This window comes from Thamnophis sirtalis, unplaced genomic scaffold (assembly GCF_051295495.1).
Source record: "Thamnophis sirtalis isolate CommonGarterSnake01/CBP01778 unplaced genomic scaffold, rThaSir2_p1.2 scaffold_4, whole genome shotgun sequence".
NCBI lineage: Eukaryota > Metazoa > Chordata > Lepidosauria > Squamata > Natricidae > Thamnophis > Thamnophis sirtalis.
This window is the reverse complement of record NW_028261384.1, coordinates 72,037,669-72,054,318: the sequence shown is the minus strand read 5'-3', so window position 1 is coordinate 72,054,318 and position 16,650 is coordinate 72,037,669. Positions and strand designations below refer to the sequence as shown.

The 16,650-nt window shown below is 38.6% G+C and overlaps 1 protein-coding gene across 6 annotated transcripts in view; it reads right to left on the bottom strand.

The window, feature by feature from the left end:
* Nucleotides 1-16,650, bottom strand: part of SUGCT (succinyl-CoA:glutarate-CoA transferase) — a 440,539-nt gene that overhangs the window by 115,339 nt on the left and 308,550 nt on the right. The window contains exon 13 of one of the 6 annotated variants that reach the window (XM_087713113.1): nt 13,713-15,520. The exons of the other annotated variants lie outside the window; for them this stretch is intronic. Within the exon in view, the coding sequence (XP_087569239.1) occupies nt 15,437-15,520 (84 nt within the window). The 3' untranslated portion in view covers nt 13,713-15,436. Of the gene's footprint in view, nt 1-13,712; nt 15,521-16,650 lie in introns of those variants that run through there. 6 annotated transcript variants of the gene reach the window in all.

Sequence of the window (16,650 nt, the reverse complement as noted above, 5' to 3'; positions counted from 1 at the left end):
TGAATGAGAAAGGGGACCTTAAAACTAAACAGGAGTTACAAAATCAAGTGGTGGACCTAGCATGGTGGTCACATCTGCAAATACACTCGAGATATGAGAAAGATGCAAAGACATATGATTTCTATAAAGAGCCAACAACACTTGATCAGATACTATTAGCAAAGGATGAAAAATTAATAAAGAAAATATATAACTATTTATTAAGTCTTAAAATGGAAGAGGAACAAGTGAAAGAAGCAATGATAGCATGGGCAAAAAACTTTGGATATACTATAGAATTAGATAAATGGCAAAAATTTTGGGATAGAAATTATAAATTAACAATGGCAACTACATACAAGGAAAACCTGTATAAAATATTCTACAGGTGGCATTTGCCTTAAGCAAGGCTAGTAAAGATGTTTAAAGAGCCGAGGTGGCGCAGTGGTTAAATGCAGCACTGCAGGCTACTGCTAGATCAGCAGTTCAGCGGTTCAAATCTCACTGGCTCAGGGTTGACTCAGCCTTCCATCCTTCCGAGGTGGGTAAAATGAGGACCCAGATTGTTGGGGGCAATATGCTGACTCTCTGTAAACCGCTTAGAGAGGGCTGAAAGCCCTATGAAGCGGTATATAAGTCTACTGCTATTGCTATTGCTATTAAAGACATGTCTGCCAAATGTTGGAAATGCAATCAGTTAAGATGCAATCAGGCTTCACCAATAAGGTTCCAAATGTAAAGCCATGGAGATAATGCAGGCAGATTTTCTTTTTTTGTCTTCTAAAAAAGAGAAAGTTACTGCTACTGGGAATGCTGGAAACTGAACATATCAAAGGCCATTATATATGAAAGAAGTTGCTGTTTGGGATTTCCTATATATGCAGATCTGTACTACTTCATGGAAATACTCATGTTTTAGGTTTAGGTCTGTACTACTAGAATTAAAAGACAAGCAATACCAATTACAAAGCTTCAGAATCAAAACTTCAAAGAAATGAGTGAACAATGCAGAATGTGATATCCTATGACCAAGACAGCAGGGGATAAAATATAATGAATAATGTACCTTTTTATCCAAATATCAGTGGCTTTGCATTGCATGTGTGCATAAATATATGTGCTGAAAAAATCTAACAGATGGTCTATTCTCATCTTATTTATAACATAAGACATAAAAGAACAAATGTTTGATGCTCAAAACCCCAAAAAATTATTATGACAACTTTTATAAACCAAACTGAGTTTTCAAACAAGGGAAACAAACAAAAAAAGCAAGGAGCATGGTGAAAGAACAAATTGGATTATCCTGAAAATTCAGGCAAACAACTCTGTGCAAATAATACATCAACTAGTATTATTTACTTGTTTGCTTTTAGCACATTATCAAATATTTTCACAACCACACAAAGGTTTCAAAGCACTTTTGGAATGTGTTTAATAATTCACAAATTTGTTCCCTCTGGCTAACTAGTTTTAAAATATTATTTACTTCTTTGTTGTTGCACATTTTATTTAACAATTGTTTGATTAGACTGAGGAATGCTACATAAACACAATAGCTGGAGAAACTACAAGCCCATCCAAATAACTGCAAAGTCACATAAAAATCCATGAAAAGAGAACAGAAATGGGAAATTACAACAGTCAAGCAAATACCATTATGGTTCACTGGGCATAAGTATCAAAATGTACGCAGGGTATCAAGTTTGTAAAAAAAAAAGTCTGCAAAAAAATCTAATTCCTTTTCCTTATATCTATAAGATTATCAAGTGATTTATTTCCACAAATGCTACATTTAAGTCAATACCAAATATTAATATTAATATTAATTAATATTCTTTTACGTTTTTCATTTAATGCCCATTATCTTCCTTTTCTGTCAGATCAGATACTTATGTTTCTAACTGAGGTTAATCAAATCCCAAAGTGTCATTGAGTTTAAGTGTCCTTAAAATTAACCAGTTTCATAAAGCACAATTTAGATGGTTTCTATCAAACATAAGTTCAACATAAATTTCAGACATGAAAACTAATCATAATAAACAATATTCAATTTATCCTTGTTATCATGCTAATATTTTAGTAACATTATTATCCTTGTTATACATTGAAGAGGAACATCACTTGTAGACTATCAGTTTTATATGTGGATGATCTAAAGCAGTGGTGCCCAACACCCGATTCGTTGAGCAGCACTGGTCCATGGCATGCCAGAAACCAGGTCACACAAACAAACGAAGCCCTATCTGTGGGACGCAGGCAGCACCACCACCCCTCAGTCTGCGGAAAATTCTCTCTTCATGCAACCAGATCCTGGTGCCCAAAAAGGTTGGGGTCACTGGTCTAAAGTTCAGTAAAACGGAACCCTCTCCGCCCCTTTTACTTACTTTTATAAGAAAAGATGACCAGTACCATAGCACACCAGGAAATACTTTGGCTAGAAAAGTAGCGACTGTTCCTTCCTGGATTTCCCAGAAGGGAGGGGCATGGAGGTTGGAGGTCGGCTCATGTGGGAAAAATGGTGGCTCCTCGTCATTATCAAGGTTTCTTTGAAAAATATTTCCCTGAGACTAATTTCACCATTTTAATATGCTCAGTTCTTTGTATTAACATCGACATCATTCTGGATTGACTTGGAGTACCTGCCTGCTGGTAAGTGAGCCGGGTTTTTTTCTTTTATTTTTTAATGTATTTTAAAATATTTATTTTATTTATTGTGCATAGGATTTTTTAAAAATAGTTTTATTCTATGTGAATTCTTTTTTTAAATTGTCTTAGACTATTTAAAAAAAGATTCTATCCAAAATAAATTGAAATAAACTATTTTAAAAATTCTATGCACAATACTTTGAAATATATTGTACATAGAATTTTTAAAAATAGTTTTACTTCAATTTATTCTGTGTGGAACAGTTTGAAATGTTTTACTTCAATTTATTCTGTGTGGATTATTTTTTTAAACTGAATCTTAAAAAAAGATTCTATCCAAAATACAAAATACCAGCTGCAGTTATTCACTTAAGAATTGTGGCAAGAAAGGTGGTATAATGGGCTTAGTGACCAAAGGTACAATGGCATTGAAAAAAGTGACTGATGACCATTTTTCACACTTAGCGGCCGTTGCAGCATCCTCATGGTCATGTGATCAAAATTTTGATGTTTGGCAACAGATTCGTATTTATGATGGTTTCAGTGTCCTGGGGTCATGTAATTTTTTTTGCTCCATATAAAATTTTTATCAAGCCCCCCCCCCCCCCCCGGGTCAATGGTGTTCCTCTTTACCAATCTGAAAATCTGGTCACCTTATCCCTATACCTTTCTGTGAAAGTCAAAGCAGTCTAATATATTTGATTTCTCACAAATATTTTCTTCTTCTGCTGTGCTATATCCAAACAAATACAGTTATATTGTAACTTAATATGATGCCATGGTATGTACAACACATTAAGAAAATGGTACTGCATTTTAGCCTAATCCAGACTATTGTGCAGACTTATTCTTTAACTATATACCACAAGAACAAGTTTCAGTTTCAGTTCATAATATTTATTGAAGTTTGGTTCCTTAGGTAAGTATGAACTACTGAATATTCTATAGATAATATTACTTATTGTTACTTGTCATATTGTTACCTATTGTTACTTGTCATATAATTATGTTTTATTTTCAAGGTTAGTTGTTATCAGCAGTGAAAAAAAAAAGAAAAAGGGGAATATTATCCGCTGCAATGAAGCCTCCCAATTATCTTTGCAGACACTATCAAAAATGAATTCAGAATTAGATAGGAACAACCATAAATCAAGTGATTAGAAAAAATTGAGTTAAACCATTTGCAGAATAGACTGGGAAGAACTATGGCAGATGTAGGCAGTAACATATGAAGCTACAAAGGGAACATAACACCCTCTTGATGTCTTGGGACAGAAATATGGGAGATTTGCTGAGCAAATTAAATGAGTGAGACAATACCTTTTAATTTTTATTTCTTTACACGAATATTCTGTGGAAGGGTATACCTCAATTACAAAATGATTGAAACTCTACCCAATAAATGTTTTTTGGCATTCTGAAGCTTTGGCAGAGCAGGAATTCACTGGGCATGTAAGTAAAGTTTACGTTCTAGGTGATTTTTTTGTGTTTATTTACTGTTGTACAAATAAATAGAGAGATAGAGGAGGGACTATTAAAACAGGTAAGCAATGGTATGTATACCTTTTTTATAATCTTCAACACAGGCCCTTAGAGAATTTCAGAAGCAATATAACAGATAGCCGGCTAGCCTTTCCTTTTTGTGTATATGACATTTTCATTGGTTTTTTTTAACAATCTCAAAGTTTTAACCAGAAAGGCAATCAATTTTGTATAGCTTAATTAAAAAGAATTACTTATTTAAAAAGTACTCGATACTACTGTTTTTAGTAACACAACATAGAATATTGTTGACATGTATTTATTTTGCTAAGTTAAGACTTTGTGAATTTTAAAAACTCTGAACTAGTTTTGTTTTTTTGAGAGAGAGAGAGGCTGAAGGAATGTGTATGCCCAGGAGGGGGATTTTAAAAACTTTGAAGTGAATCCAGGAAGGTGGGGAGGAGAGAGGCAGGAGTGTGTATTCACAGGAGGGGGATTATGGAGGATGCCGGAGCTCCAAGGTATTAAACCATCTTTCCGAGAACTCTACCACTGCTTGGGATGTTATTGAATCCTGCAACTGTGGCTTATTCAAAACCCACAGTTTATTTCAATGACTAAATCCAGGGAGTCCGCCCCAATGGAGGCCCTGAAAAGCTGGGCAGCAGACAAGGAAAAGGAGCAGATCTCCAGTTGACTTGGTTTTTCAACCTGTCTTGAAGCAATCTAAGATTGAGGACTTTGTTTTGACTCAGTCTTCTGGTCAGGGAGCTTCTGGGGGCATTGCCCCCTGAGCTGAGAATGAAGACTTACCTGAAACTGCGTCCCCTAGCCACCCCTTGCATGAGCCTAGCCTTGTAGAACTTTTGGCTCAGCAATGCTTTCTGGTTGCAGAAACTACAGTGAGCATTCAGCTCCAGTTTGATAGAATAGTAAGTACTTTAAAGTACTTAGTCTCCTGGACTACCAGTGGGTGTTCTGGGATGATCACTTGGCATTCAGTGGTGGCGACAGGGTGTTCCCTGCCAAACCCCAGGAAAAGTTTTAATAAAAGCACTGGCCAACGAAATCCTGGCCAACAAAATTCTACCAACAGACTGAATTCCGCATCCTATGACACAAATAACCACCTGGTCTTCCAGCCAAAACAGGTGGCCCTCATCATTAATCCCATTAACTGCAATTTACCTTACTGGAGTTCAATACAGCTGGTGAGAAGTCATCTATTAATGTTATTGGGGCTAAAAGCTGATGATTTGAAGAAGGTCGAACCTTTACCCTCCCCAAATACTGCACCAGAGTGCTACTTAGTTTCACTAATTCTAATGTTCCAAAACTACTGTTCAGAAGAGGATCCTGGTTAAGATCCTTTGGCATTTTGCCAAGAAGAGTTTTCAAAGATATATCGATTAAGCCACTTTTGAGTAATCAACAACTTGTGAGTGGCAGGAGATTTATTGCCCCCAGAAGATCCTCAGTGGCATATATTAATGAGCCAATTTCGAATGCTATTCCTGATATTGCACCATGTATTAGCTATATATCTACTTCTGCAAAACCCTCAGCTGGCATTTTCTCAGATGGTAGGCTAACTGCTTCTCCTACAACTGGCCAAATCAGCCCCTTGCAGCATGTAACAACCTACCAGGAAGCTTTCCTTGATTTGATCAGCTGGGAAGAGGTGGCCCCAAAAGAAGTGATATCAGCCCAGGGCACCAAAGGTCTCTTGGTAGATGGGTTCTAGGTCAATGTCTCTGGGATTCCACCTATCTATGGGACTGATCAGGATGGCTTTTGGAACCAGGAGGAGACATGGCTCTTTGGCTCTTAGTGCGCTTCCTCAATTGGAAAAAACCCAAATCATAAAGTGTCTGGATGCAGTTAAGTTCAAGCTTTGGAGTCTATCACTCTCTGACAAGGATTCCTTTGGACCTCAGGAAGTTTACACTGATTTACTAGTGGAAGCTCCATTGGCGTTTTCTCCAAGATGTTTAATTCATAAATCTGGAGACGTAGGGCTAACTCAAACTCCGCTTGATGATACTGCCGAATACCTTCCAGCTAAGCAACCAGTCAATGCCACAAGTATGAACAGGAGTGCGTTTAGAGTCTTACAGCCCCATGAGCAAAGCTCGCCTCCCCTCTCTTTTCCCCTGCTTTTGCCTCTCAACAGGATGACCCTGCCATCTAATAATGGATGTATTTTTCTTGATCCGAAGGATGCTCTGGAAAAAATTAACCACACAGAATGACTAGTAAACTTGGTTACCACCCCCTCCATACTCAAGTGCCTTTTGTGGAACATTGCAGGCTGGGGGCGAAGATGTGGTACTACAGAATTTGTTAACTATATCCATTCATATGATGTGATCCTGCTCCAGGAGACCTGGGCTTGTGATAAGATATTCTTTTCTGGGTTTACGGCCATTTCGTTGGCCACTATTAGACAATCTACAGCAGGGAGGGTGGTCTAGCTTGTTTGGTCTCTATTTCTTTGAAAGTGGAGACAGTGGAGCTACCCCCCCCCCCCGGTGGCTCTTTAGCTATGGCGCTTTTAATTAAGAAAGGACGCATTAAACTGTTAGTGTTCAATGTCTATCTTCCCCCGATGAGGAGGCAAACCAATATCTAGGCTCAATGGGGCACGCTGGAGAACTATATTACTGGTATGGAAACTAAATTCCCAGTGTTGTACATTCTTATAGGGGGTGACTTTAATGCCCGCTTGGGAGCTCAAGTCCCCCCAGCGATAGAGGCACTCTACCCTCAAGAAACCCTCCAGGCCATAGGTCACCTGACTTCAGCCAGACATTTTAAGGATGAATTAACAAATTTTACTGGCATTCAGTTAGCCCTTCTAGCAGCCCAACACAAGATAATTCTTAATGGGTGTACCCTAGGTGATCTGGCTGGCAAATTTACTTTTAGTTCCTTACGTGGGAGTAGTGTAATTGATTTTGTGCTGGTATCTCAACCTTTAAGAGAGGCAGTCCATGCTTTTTATGTGGACTGCCTTACAGAGAGCGACCACTATCCCCTGGTTACAATTATTGAGCTTTTTTCAAATATACATCTCTCTAGGGGCCCTCAGATATTAGATCCCTATATGGCCTCGTACACAAGGAGGATCAAATGGTCTCCCAATACTGAAAGAAAGTTTCACTCCTTTTTATCATCTCCACTTGTATTAGCAAGTAGTGGCTCAGAAATAGTCTTGGCCTTTAAATCACTAATTAACAGTGTCCAAAGGGAGCTTGGAGTCATCTATGGGCCGAGTGGTCTATATCTATCATGAAGTAATTCTTGGCTTGACAAAAATTGCTTGATGCTTAGGAACCAGATTAAACGGGTTTACCTGCTCTACCGCAACCGAGGGGACAAACATCCACCAGAGGACTACTACCGTCTGAAGCGGGAGTACAAAAGATTAATTGCTAAGAAAAAGAAAGCTAAAGAGGGAGAGAGAAGTGGGATCTACTTCTCCTCTCCATCCAGTAGAAGGACACCTGATTATTTTGGCAAATTGCTGCCAGCTCTTTGCTGGGCCATCAGGAACTCCCTCTCTGCTGTATCTCTAACAGAGATTGGAAAAACCATTTCTTGGTGATTTACCAGGCATCAGCAAGTTCAACCGTGCCTGACTCACAGCTGTCTCCTGTAGCCCCTGTCTGGCAACCTGTGACCCATGCTGAGATCACCGAGATTATCTCCGAACTCAAGTCAGGCAGAGCTCTTGGCCCTGATGCTATTCTCCCTGATCTGCTAAAATCCAATCCTGAATGGTGGATTCCTCTTTTTAGTATTTTAGTATTTTTAGTATTTATTAGGATTTATAGGCCGCCCTTCTCCCTGAGGGGACTCAGGGCGGCTTACAATCATTAGGGAGGGGGTGCAATTCAAAAATAAACAATATGTGAACAAAGTAAAATAATAAAAACACAACTTGCATTCAACACTCAACACTCGGGTGGGGCAAATTAGAAGCTTATCCCCAGGCCTGTTGGGATAGCCAGGTCTTGAGGGCTGTGCGGAAGGCCTGGACGGTGGTGAGGGTGCGTATCTCGACGGGGAGGTCGTTCCACAGGGTCGGAGCTGCAACAGAAAAGGCTCTCCTCCGTGTAGTCGCCAGTCAACATTGACTGGCGGATGGGATTCGGAGGAGGCCCAGTCTGTGCGATCTTATCGGTCGGAGGGAGGTAATCGGCAGAAGGCGGTCTCTCAAGTACTCAGATCCACTACCATGAAGGGCTTTGAAGGTGGTCAACAACACCCTGAAGCGCACCCAGAGATCAACAGGTAGCCAGTGCAGCTCGCGGAGGATGGGTGTTATGTGGGCAAACCGCGGTGCGCCCACTATCACTCGCGCGGCCGCATTCTGAACTAACTGCAGTCGCCGGATGCACCTCAAGGGCAGCCCCATGTAGAGCACATTGCAGTATTCCAGCCTAGAGATCACAAGGGCTCGAGTGACTGTTGCGAGAGCCTCCCGGTTCAGGTAGGGTCGTAACTGGCAGACCAGGCGAACCTGGGCAAATGCCCCCCTGGTCACAGCTGACAAATGATGGTCGAGAGTCAGCTGTGGGTCCAGGAGGACTCCTAAGTTATGAACCCTATCTGAGGGGTATAAAATTTGACCCCCCAGCCTGATAGATGGAACATTGGCCAAATTGTTGGGAGGGAAACACAACAGCCACTCGGTCTTGTCCGGGTTGAGTACCAGTTTGTTAGCACTCATCCAGTTCTTAACGGCCTCAAGACCCCGGTTCATCACGTCCACCGCTTCATTGAGTTGGCACAGGGCGGACAGATACAATTGCGTATCGTCCGCATATTGATGGTATTTTATCCCGTGCCTCCGAATGATCTCGCCCAGCGGTTTCATGTATATGTTAAATAGTAGGGGGGATAAGACCGAACCCTGTGGCACCCCATATTTTAGGGGCCTCAGGGACGATCTCTGCCCCCCGACCAACACCGACTGCGACCTGTCCGAGAGGTAGGAGGAGAACCACTGCAAAACAGTGCCTCCCACTCCCACCTCCCGCAGTCGTCGCAGAAGGATACCATGGTCGATGGTATCGAAAGCCGCCGAGAGGTAAGACTCTTTACTTATATTAATTCCACTGGCAGGGTACCTACTTCCTTGAGCTTAGCAATTATTGTGCCAGTTTTTAAATGAGGAAATAGAAACAACCCAGCTGACTATCACCCCATAAGCTTGCTCTCCATTATTGGAAAATTGTGTGCTAAATATCTCCATTGCAGACTCCTCACTTGGGTTGAGGAATCCAATATTATTGGTGCCGAACAAATTGGGTTTAAAGCAGGTTGGGCCACACTGGATCACTGCTTTGTCCTAGCACACCTGGTCGACAAATATACTACTATACCAGGTGGCAAACTTTTCACTGCTTTCATCAACCTAAAGTCAGCATTTGACTCAGTCCCTAGGGGTCTGTTATGGTCAAAACTGCTTAAAAGTTCTATCAACAGATGTTTGTTGTTCTTAATTAGATCTTTGTACAATCAGATCTCAGCCAGGTTAGGTGTGGTCTCCAGGGAGAACTCTCTAATCCTATCCCAATTAAGAATGGAGTAAGGCAGGGATGTGTTCTGGCTCCTCTTCTGTTTAATATATATTTTATCTGACCTGGCCAGTTACATTGGACATATTGAGTCCCACACCCCGAAGCTGACAACTACAAAGATCCCGCTTCTTCTTTACGCTGATGATGCGGTTCTCCTTTCATTGTCAAGGCCAGGACTGGAAAGATTACTTTCTGCATTTGGGTCTTACTGTGTTAAAAACCATTTGGCTATTAATTATGATAAACCAAAAGTATTAGTGTTTGCTAGAGCCCGGAAATTGTATAACTGGGAAATTAGGGGCAATGCTGTTAAGCAGGTTTTCCATTTTAAGTATTTAGGTATTCAAATTCAGAACACTGGTGCCTGGACTAAACACTGAACCCAGGTGCTGAACTCGGCCTTCTGTGGTCACCAGCAGATTTTAAGATTCTTTTATACCCAGGGTGGCCAGTTCATTCTTTCTGCCCTACGTATTTACAAAGCCAAAACGTTGGCCCAAACCCTTCACGGTATTCCCATATGGATATGGGGTTTCAAGGATTGCATTGAAAGAACCCAGGCTGCTTTTCTTAGAAAACTTCTGGGTCTTCCCCCTTATATTGGTTTTGCCCCGATGTATCTGGAACTGGGCATTCGATCGGTGGAATGTATGGCCTGGATTAACACCTTTAAATGGTGGTTTCGAGTGCTTTTTCTGGCAGTTACCTCTCCCTGGCGTTTGCAGGCTCCCATATTTCTCACTGGGAGAAAGAGCTGCTGAAGAAATTACATCTGCTAGGTTTTACGGAGGATGCCTTGGGAAACTATGGTCTTAAAGACGCCCAATTTAGGGTAATCCAATGGCTTGTGGACATTGATTTACAATATATATGAGCCAGAGCCAACAAAACTTGCTCCCCCCCGACTCTCAACCAACTTAATAATTATGGATTGAGGAAGGATGGCTTCCTATTTTTATACTTCAACCATTCCCAAGTATAGAAGAGCTTTTTCCCTAGCTCGCTTTAATGTCTTGCCCTCAGCACTTTTGGATGGTCGTTTTAAGAGGCTCCTGATTAATGAGCGGCTATGCCCTTGTATATATATATTTTATTATGTTTTCATTCTATACAATCACATATTTACTGTGCTTGATCAGGGCATATAACATTGAGTAATAAACACGGCCTTCACTTATATAGAAAATGCCCTCTACAATACAAACCCAATATACCACCTTGGCCCACCATACACCCTCTTTCAACCCCCTCCAACTTTCATTCTTCCTTCTCACACACCCCTCTACGCCTACTTCCCCTCCCCTTCTTTCTAACCCTAACCCTGTCACTCCCTCTAATCCATTCCCTTCCTCCCTTCTCCTCCTCCTCTCTCTCACCCTCTCCACCCTCCTTCTTCTTTCACTCGACTCTTTCCTTCGGTATATTTCTATTATCTTCCAGTATATTCGGTTTGTTCTATTTTCGCACTAACATTGAAAAGCCACAGTATACAAATGCAAACATGGAATTTAACACATATTGTATTTCCCCCCTCCCCCCTCCCCCTAAATCCCCACCTCCCTTCCCTCCCCCCGACTTCCCAAAGACCATACGTGGTATAACTTTTGGACAATCACAGTCTAAAATATCTCTACATTGAACTCAGCTCCTTACTGTTACCCAAATTTTAAACAATTTAAATTGTTACTGATACTAAGCATAAGCTATCTGGAGTTTCTTAGTCCCATATTTACTTTTTATGTAATCAATCCATTTTTTCCAGTCTCGTTTATATCTCTCGTTTGAATGTTCTTTGAGATATGCTGAAATTTTGGCCATTTCGGCTAAGTTCATAACTTTCAAAGTCCATTCTTGAATTGTAGGTAAATCTTTCTTCTTCCAATACTGCGCCACCAAGAGTCTTGCTGCCGTTATTAAGTACAGAACCAAATTAGTCTCTGCTACTGTAAAGTCAATACATATACCCAGTAAGAACAACTGGGGGGTGAATTTTATCCTTCTTTTGAAGATGTTTTGCAGGATCCACCATATTTTTATCCAAAATGCCTTGACATTACGACATGTCCACCATATATGAAAATATGTAGCATCACAAGAACCACATCTCCAACATTTAGGTTGAACCTTTGGATACATAGAGGCAAGCTTTTTAGGATCTAGGTGCCATCTATAAAACATCTTATAAAAATTTTCTCTCAAGTTTTGTGCTTGTGTAAATTTCACATTTCTTACCCAGATTCTTTCCCATGTTTCAAGCATTATTGGTTCCTCGATATTCTGAGCCCATTTTATCATACAATCCTTAATCAGTTCCGTTTCAGAATCCATCTGTATTAGTACATTATATATCCTCTTTATATGCATTGAGCTTTGATCTCTTATTTGTTTAAACAAATTATCCTCAACTTTTACAAAGCCAATTTTTTGATCTGTTTTCCACCTAGCCTGTAGTTGACCATACTGAAACCACGTTTGAACTACCTTCTCTTCTTTAAGTACCTCTAAAGATTTTAGTTGCATCACCCCTCTTTCTGAGATAAGAAGTTGTCTATAGGTGGTTCCTTGTGGTCGGAGCCCTTGTGACAGAGCCGAGGTTGAAACTGTGGAGCACGTCCTTCTATTTTGCCCATGTATAATGCAGACAGATCTAAATTACTATCTCTTCTTGAAATCATCCCTTCTAGACCTAATAGCTGTAATTTGTTTGTATATTGCCTTGGAGATGGCTCCTCATACCTCCCAGGTTTCCAAATTTTTCTTAAGAGCTATAACCATTAGAAGAGAATGCTGCAACTTTTCTTAGTTAAGCTTTTGGTGACTGATTGCTATGATGCTATGATCAATTCTCTTGTATCTCTTTTGTAGTACTTGTGTTTTGGTCTGTGACCATAAATAAATAAAGTAGTTTTTGATTATGTGCAATTTTTTAAAATATACTTTCCCCTTTAAATGTAAAAATTATCATTGGAACCTAATGATTATAATTGGAGAAATCTAACAAAGAACAATATTTTGAACAATAATTCAACAACCATTAATTACAAAAAAACTATACAAAAAGAAATATGTTAAAAAATAAAATTGGAGTACAAAAATTAGCAAAACTAAATGAAATTCAACTTTAGCTGGAGAAACATTTTGCCTTGTTTGTAAAAATAACGAACAATTGATTGTAGCTATTAAATAGCAAAGAAGAATAAAACATTTAATTATCCATTAACATGTTGATGTTAGTATTTTAATTTCAAGACAGAAGACATATCCAGAGACTGGGTAGATATGAAAAAAATGAGCAGGAAAGCTGGCAGAAACAAATGAAAGATCAACTGAAAATGGAGCTGCTGCCATGTTTTATTCTCTGCCAATCACCCTATATGTACATGAAATACTCTGAATAATTCATAACTCCTGAAATCTAAATTCTGAAGCAAATCTGAAATTTCCTTTTATTTTTTTAAAAAAGGAAAGAAATTAGAAGAGTTGTGCAATTTGCATTGTTGAAAAATATAATAAAGTTGGTAAAATGAAAACTGATAAAGAAAATCAAGGTAGATTTAGCTTTGGAGATTATATTCATACTAATTATTGTTGCTTTTTTAAACTAAACTAATATAATGCAAAAAAATACTATATTTAATCTTATTCCGTGTATCCTTGTAGCAATTTCAGCTGTAATAATCATCTCATGGTAACATGCTTATTGATAAATGAACACACCAATAAACAATACATACATAGAAGCATGGAAAACTTATTCTCCAAAGGGATATCTCCATGTAACAAAGTTAGCAGGGAGGGAGAGAGGGAGGGAGGGAGGGAGGGAGGGAGGGAGGGAGGGAGGGAGGGAGGGAAGAAGAGCTCAGTTTTAGGAAAGTGAATAGAAATCTGCCAAAACCTTTCTACAATGCAAATTTCATCTAAGTTCTCATTTGTTTCTAACATTTTTCTGTCTGAATCTTAATCAAATCTGCAATACCAGAGAACTCACCTTTTTCCCATGTGTTACAGTCCCACATGAATTTCAAAAATCCAATGCATACTGAAGTCATGTTTATGTTTTACCCTATAAATTGCCAGGAGATGGAAACTTGCTTTTAAACTCCGTAGACTTTAATTTAAGGCGTCTCATTTTAATAGCAGTGAACAAAATATTTGCATTTTTTAAATACCACACTAGAGCAATCTTAGATACTGCTGTAAAAAAGAAATCACTAAGAATCTATTAATTTCATATTGCAGGATTGATTCCTTTCTTTTTTTGTTTTCTTATCATCATTGGATTATCTTCTTTTGGTTCCTCTGAGAACTGTTCTCTAACCCCTCAACAGATTGTTCTTTTATTCATAATGCATTGTTCCATTCAATTTATAGTCAGATTCTCCAAAATATTTGAGAAGATTCCAGAGGGGTTTTTTCCAGAGGGAAGTAACAACTCAGCATCTTGAATAAATTGACATTAATTATACTTTCCTATGGTTAAATATAGAACAATAGGTATGTTCAGGAAAAACACTGTCCGCAGAAGAATAGATGACATGTCTGCTGATATTCTTGATCAGGTAATCCAAGAAATTAAATCTGCTCCACTTCTAATATTTAGTATCCAGCTTGATGAATCTATAGACGTTGCAAACTGTTCAGAGTTACTGGTTTACGTGAGGTATATTAATGATGGCGACTTTAAAGATGAGTTTCTTTTTTGCAAACCTCTTGAAACAACAACTACTGCACATGATGTATTTGACACAGTTGTTTCATTTCTGAAAGAGCATAAGATTTTTGGGGAAAAGTTTGTGGTGTTAGCACAAATGGTGCTCCAGTTATGCTAGGATGTCGATCTGGAGTTCAATGTTTGGTACTGAATGAGTCACCAAAAGTCATCGGAACTCACTGTATGATTCATCGGCAAATATTAGCAATGAAGACACTGCTACAAGAGTTACAAGAAGTTAATGAAAAGCATCATAAGTTGTGTCAATTTTGTAAAGGCGAGCACTTTGAACAGTCAACTGTTTTTGCAACTGCGCAACGAGTTGGATGCACCGAACAATGCTCTGCTATTTCACACTGAAGTGAGATGTTTGTTGAGAGCAAAAGTTTTAAAATGTGTTTTTGAGCTTCGTGATGAACTCAAAATGTTTTTTAATCAGAAAGCAAGACCGCAGTTTGAAGCACTTTTCGGCAATAAAAGTGAACTGCAGAAAATAGCTTACTTGGTTGCCATCTTTGTCATCTTGAATGAGTTAAATTTATCACTGCAAGGACCAAATGCAACATGCCTCGATTTGTCTGAAAAGATCCAATCATTCCAAATGAAACTTCAGCTTTGGCAAAAAAAAAAAAAGGATGAAAATAAAATTTACATGTTGCCTGCTTTCTTTGAGGAACATGACATTGAACCAGACAAACGGATTCCGATGATAATTTTTGTGAAAGAACACTTGCACATGTTTGAAGAGGAAATTTCATCATACTTTCCAAATCTATCTGACACCCCATTTGCACTTGCCAGAAGCCCATTCACAAAGTTGAAGATGTTTCTGAGACAGCACAAGAGGAGTGCATTGAACTTATTAACAACAATGCAGCAAGAACTGATTTCTCTACAATGCCAGTTACAACATTCTGGATCAAGTGTTTGCAGTCATATCCTGTTCTGTCTGAGACTGTGTTGTGCCTTCTTCTTCCATTTCCAACAACATATCTTTGTGAAACAGGGTTTTCCAGCTTGTTGGTTATCAAGAAAAAAAAATAGGAGTAGACTTGTTGTGGAAGATGATCTTCGTTGTACTCTTGCAAAAACTGCCCCGAGAATTTCTGATCTGGTGAGAAAGAAGCAATCTCAACCTTCGCACTGATGTTGGCTTTTTATGCATACTGTCGCAAAATGTAGCAATGTAGTTTACTGTTGTTATATTAAGACTGTTACCCACGCTACACCATGCTTCAAGACAAAATTTCATTTATTTGTAATTAGAAATAAATATTTCACAATATATAATTATATATTGTTTTTGTGGTTAATTACTACGCTTTAATTATGTTCAATTTATAACAATAAAAATACATCCTGCATATCAGATATTTACATTATGATTCATAACTAGCAAAATTATAGTTATAGAGTAGCAACAAAAATAATTTTATGATTGGGGGTCTCCACAACATGAGGAATTGTATTAAAGGGTCGCATTAGGAAGGTTGAGAATCGCTGTTCTAAAATAAAATAAACTGAACTTTGCCATGTTACACAAAGCTAATGTGATATAGGGGTGATAAACAAAACCTGAAATACCAAGAGCATATTATGGCACTTTTGCTTCAGTGGGGAAAGCACCTATCATTGCCTCTTTTGCTGTATTTCTTTCCCTTTAACTATGCCCAAGATGGATTACATAATTCACTGCTAGTAGAAAAATATCATACTTACCAACAACCTTGTGAGGAAGAACAGCAGAATCTATTATACCAGCAACTTTCAGCAACATTACAGCCAGTTTTAGTAAGGCTCAGTTCATCGGCAACTTCAAGAGCTATTTAACTATATAAAATTATTCCTACCCCAACTAACCATTATAACAATTTGTAACATTAGGAATTAGTGCTTGATTTCCTCTTAGTCCTTAAATATTCCTCTTCCATCTTTTTTGTGTGTGTGTGTGTGTGCTTCCTAAGCATATAGAACCTGTCTGTTTGATAGAATAGTAATAATAAACTATAATAAAACAGTACTTGCAACCGAATATATTAACAGTATTGATAACAATTGTTAGATAACAATACAAAAAGCATTATGAAGTGGTTAATAAATAAGGACTGTCTGTCAGAGGAACCTTTTTTCTGTAAATTATAATGTAACCTTTTATCTTTCTATCAGAAAGTTTTCAATTCCAGAACATACATCAGAGGGTACTGAATACTTGAAATCAAAGGATATTCTACAAATAGATCC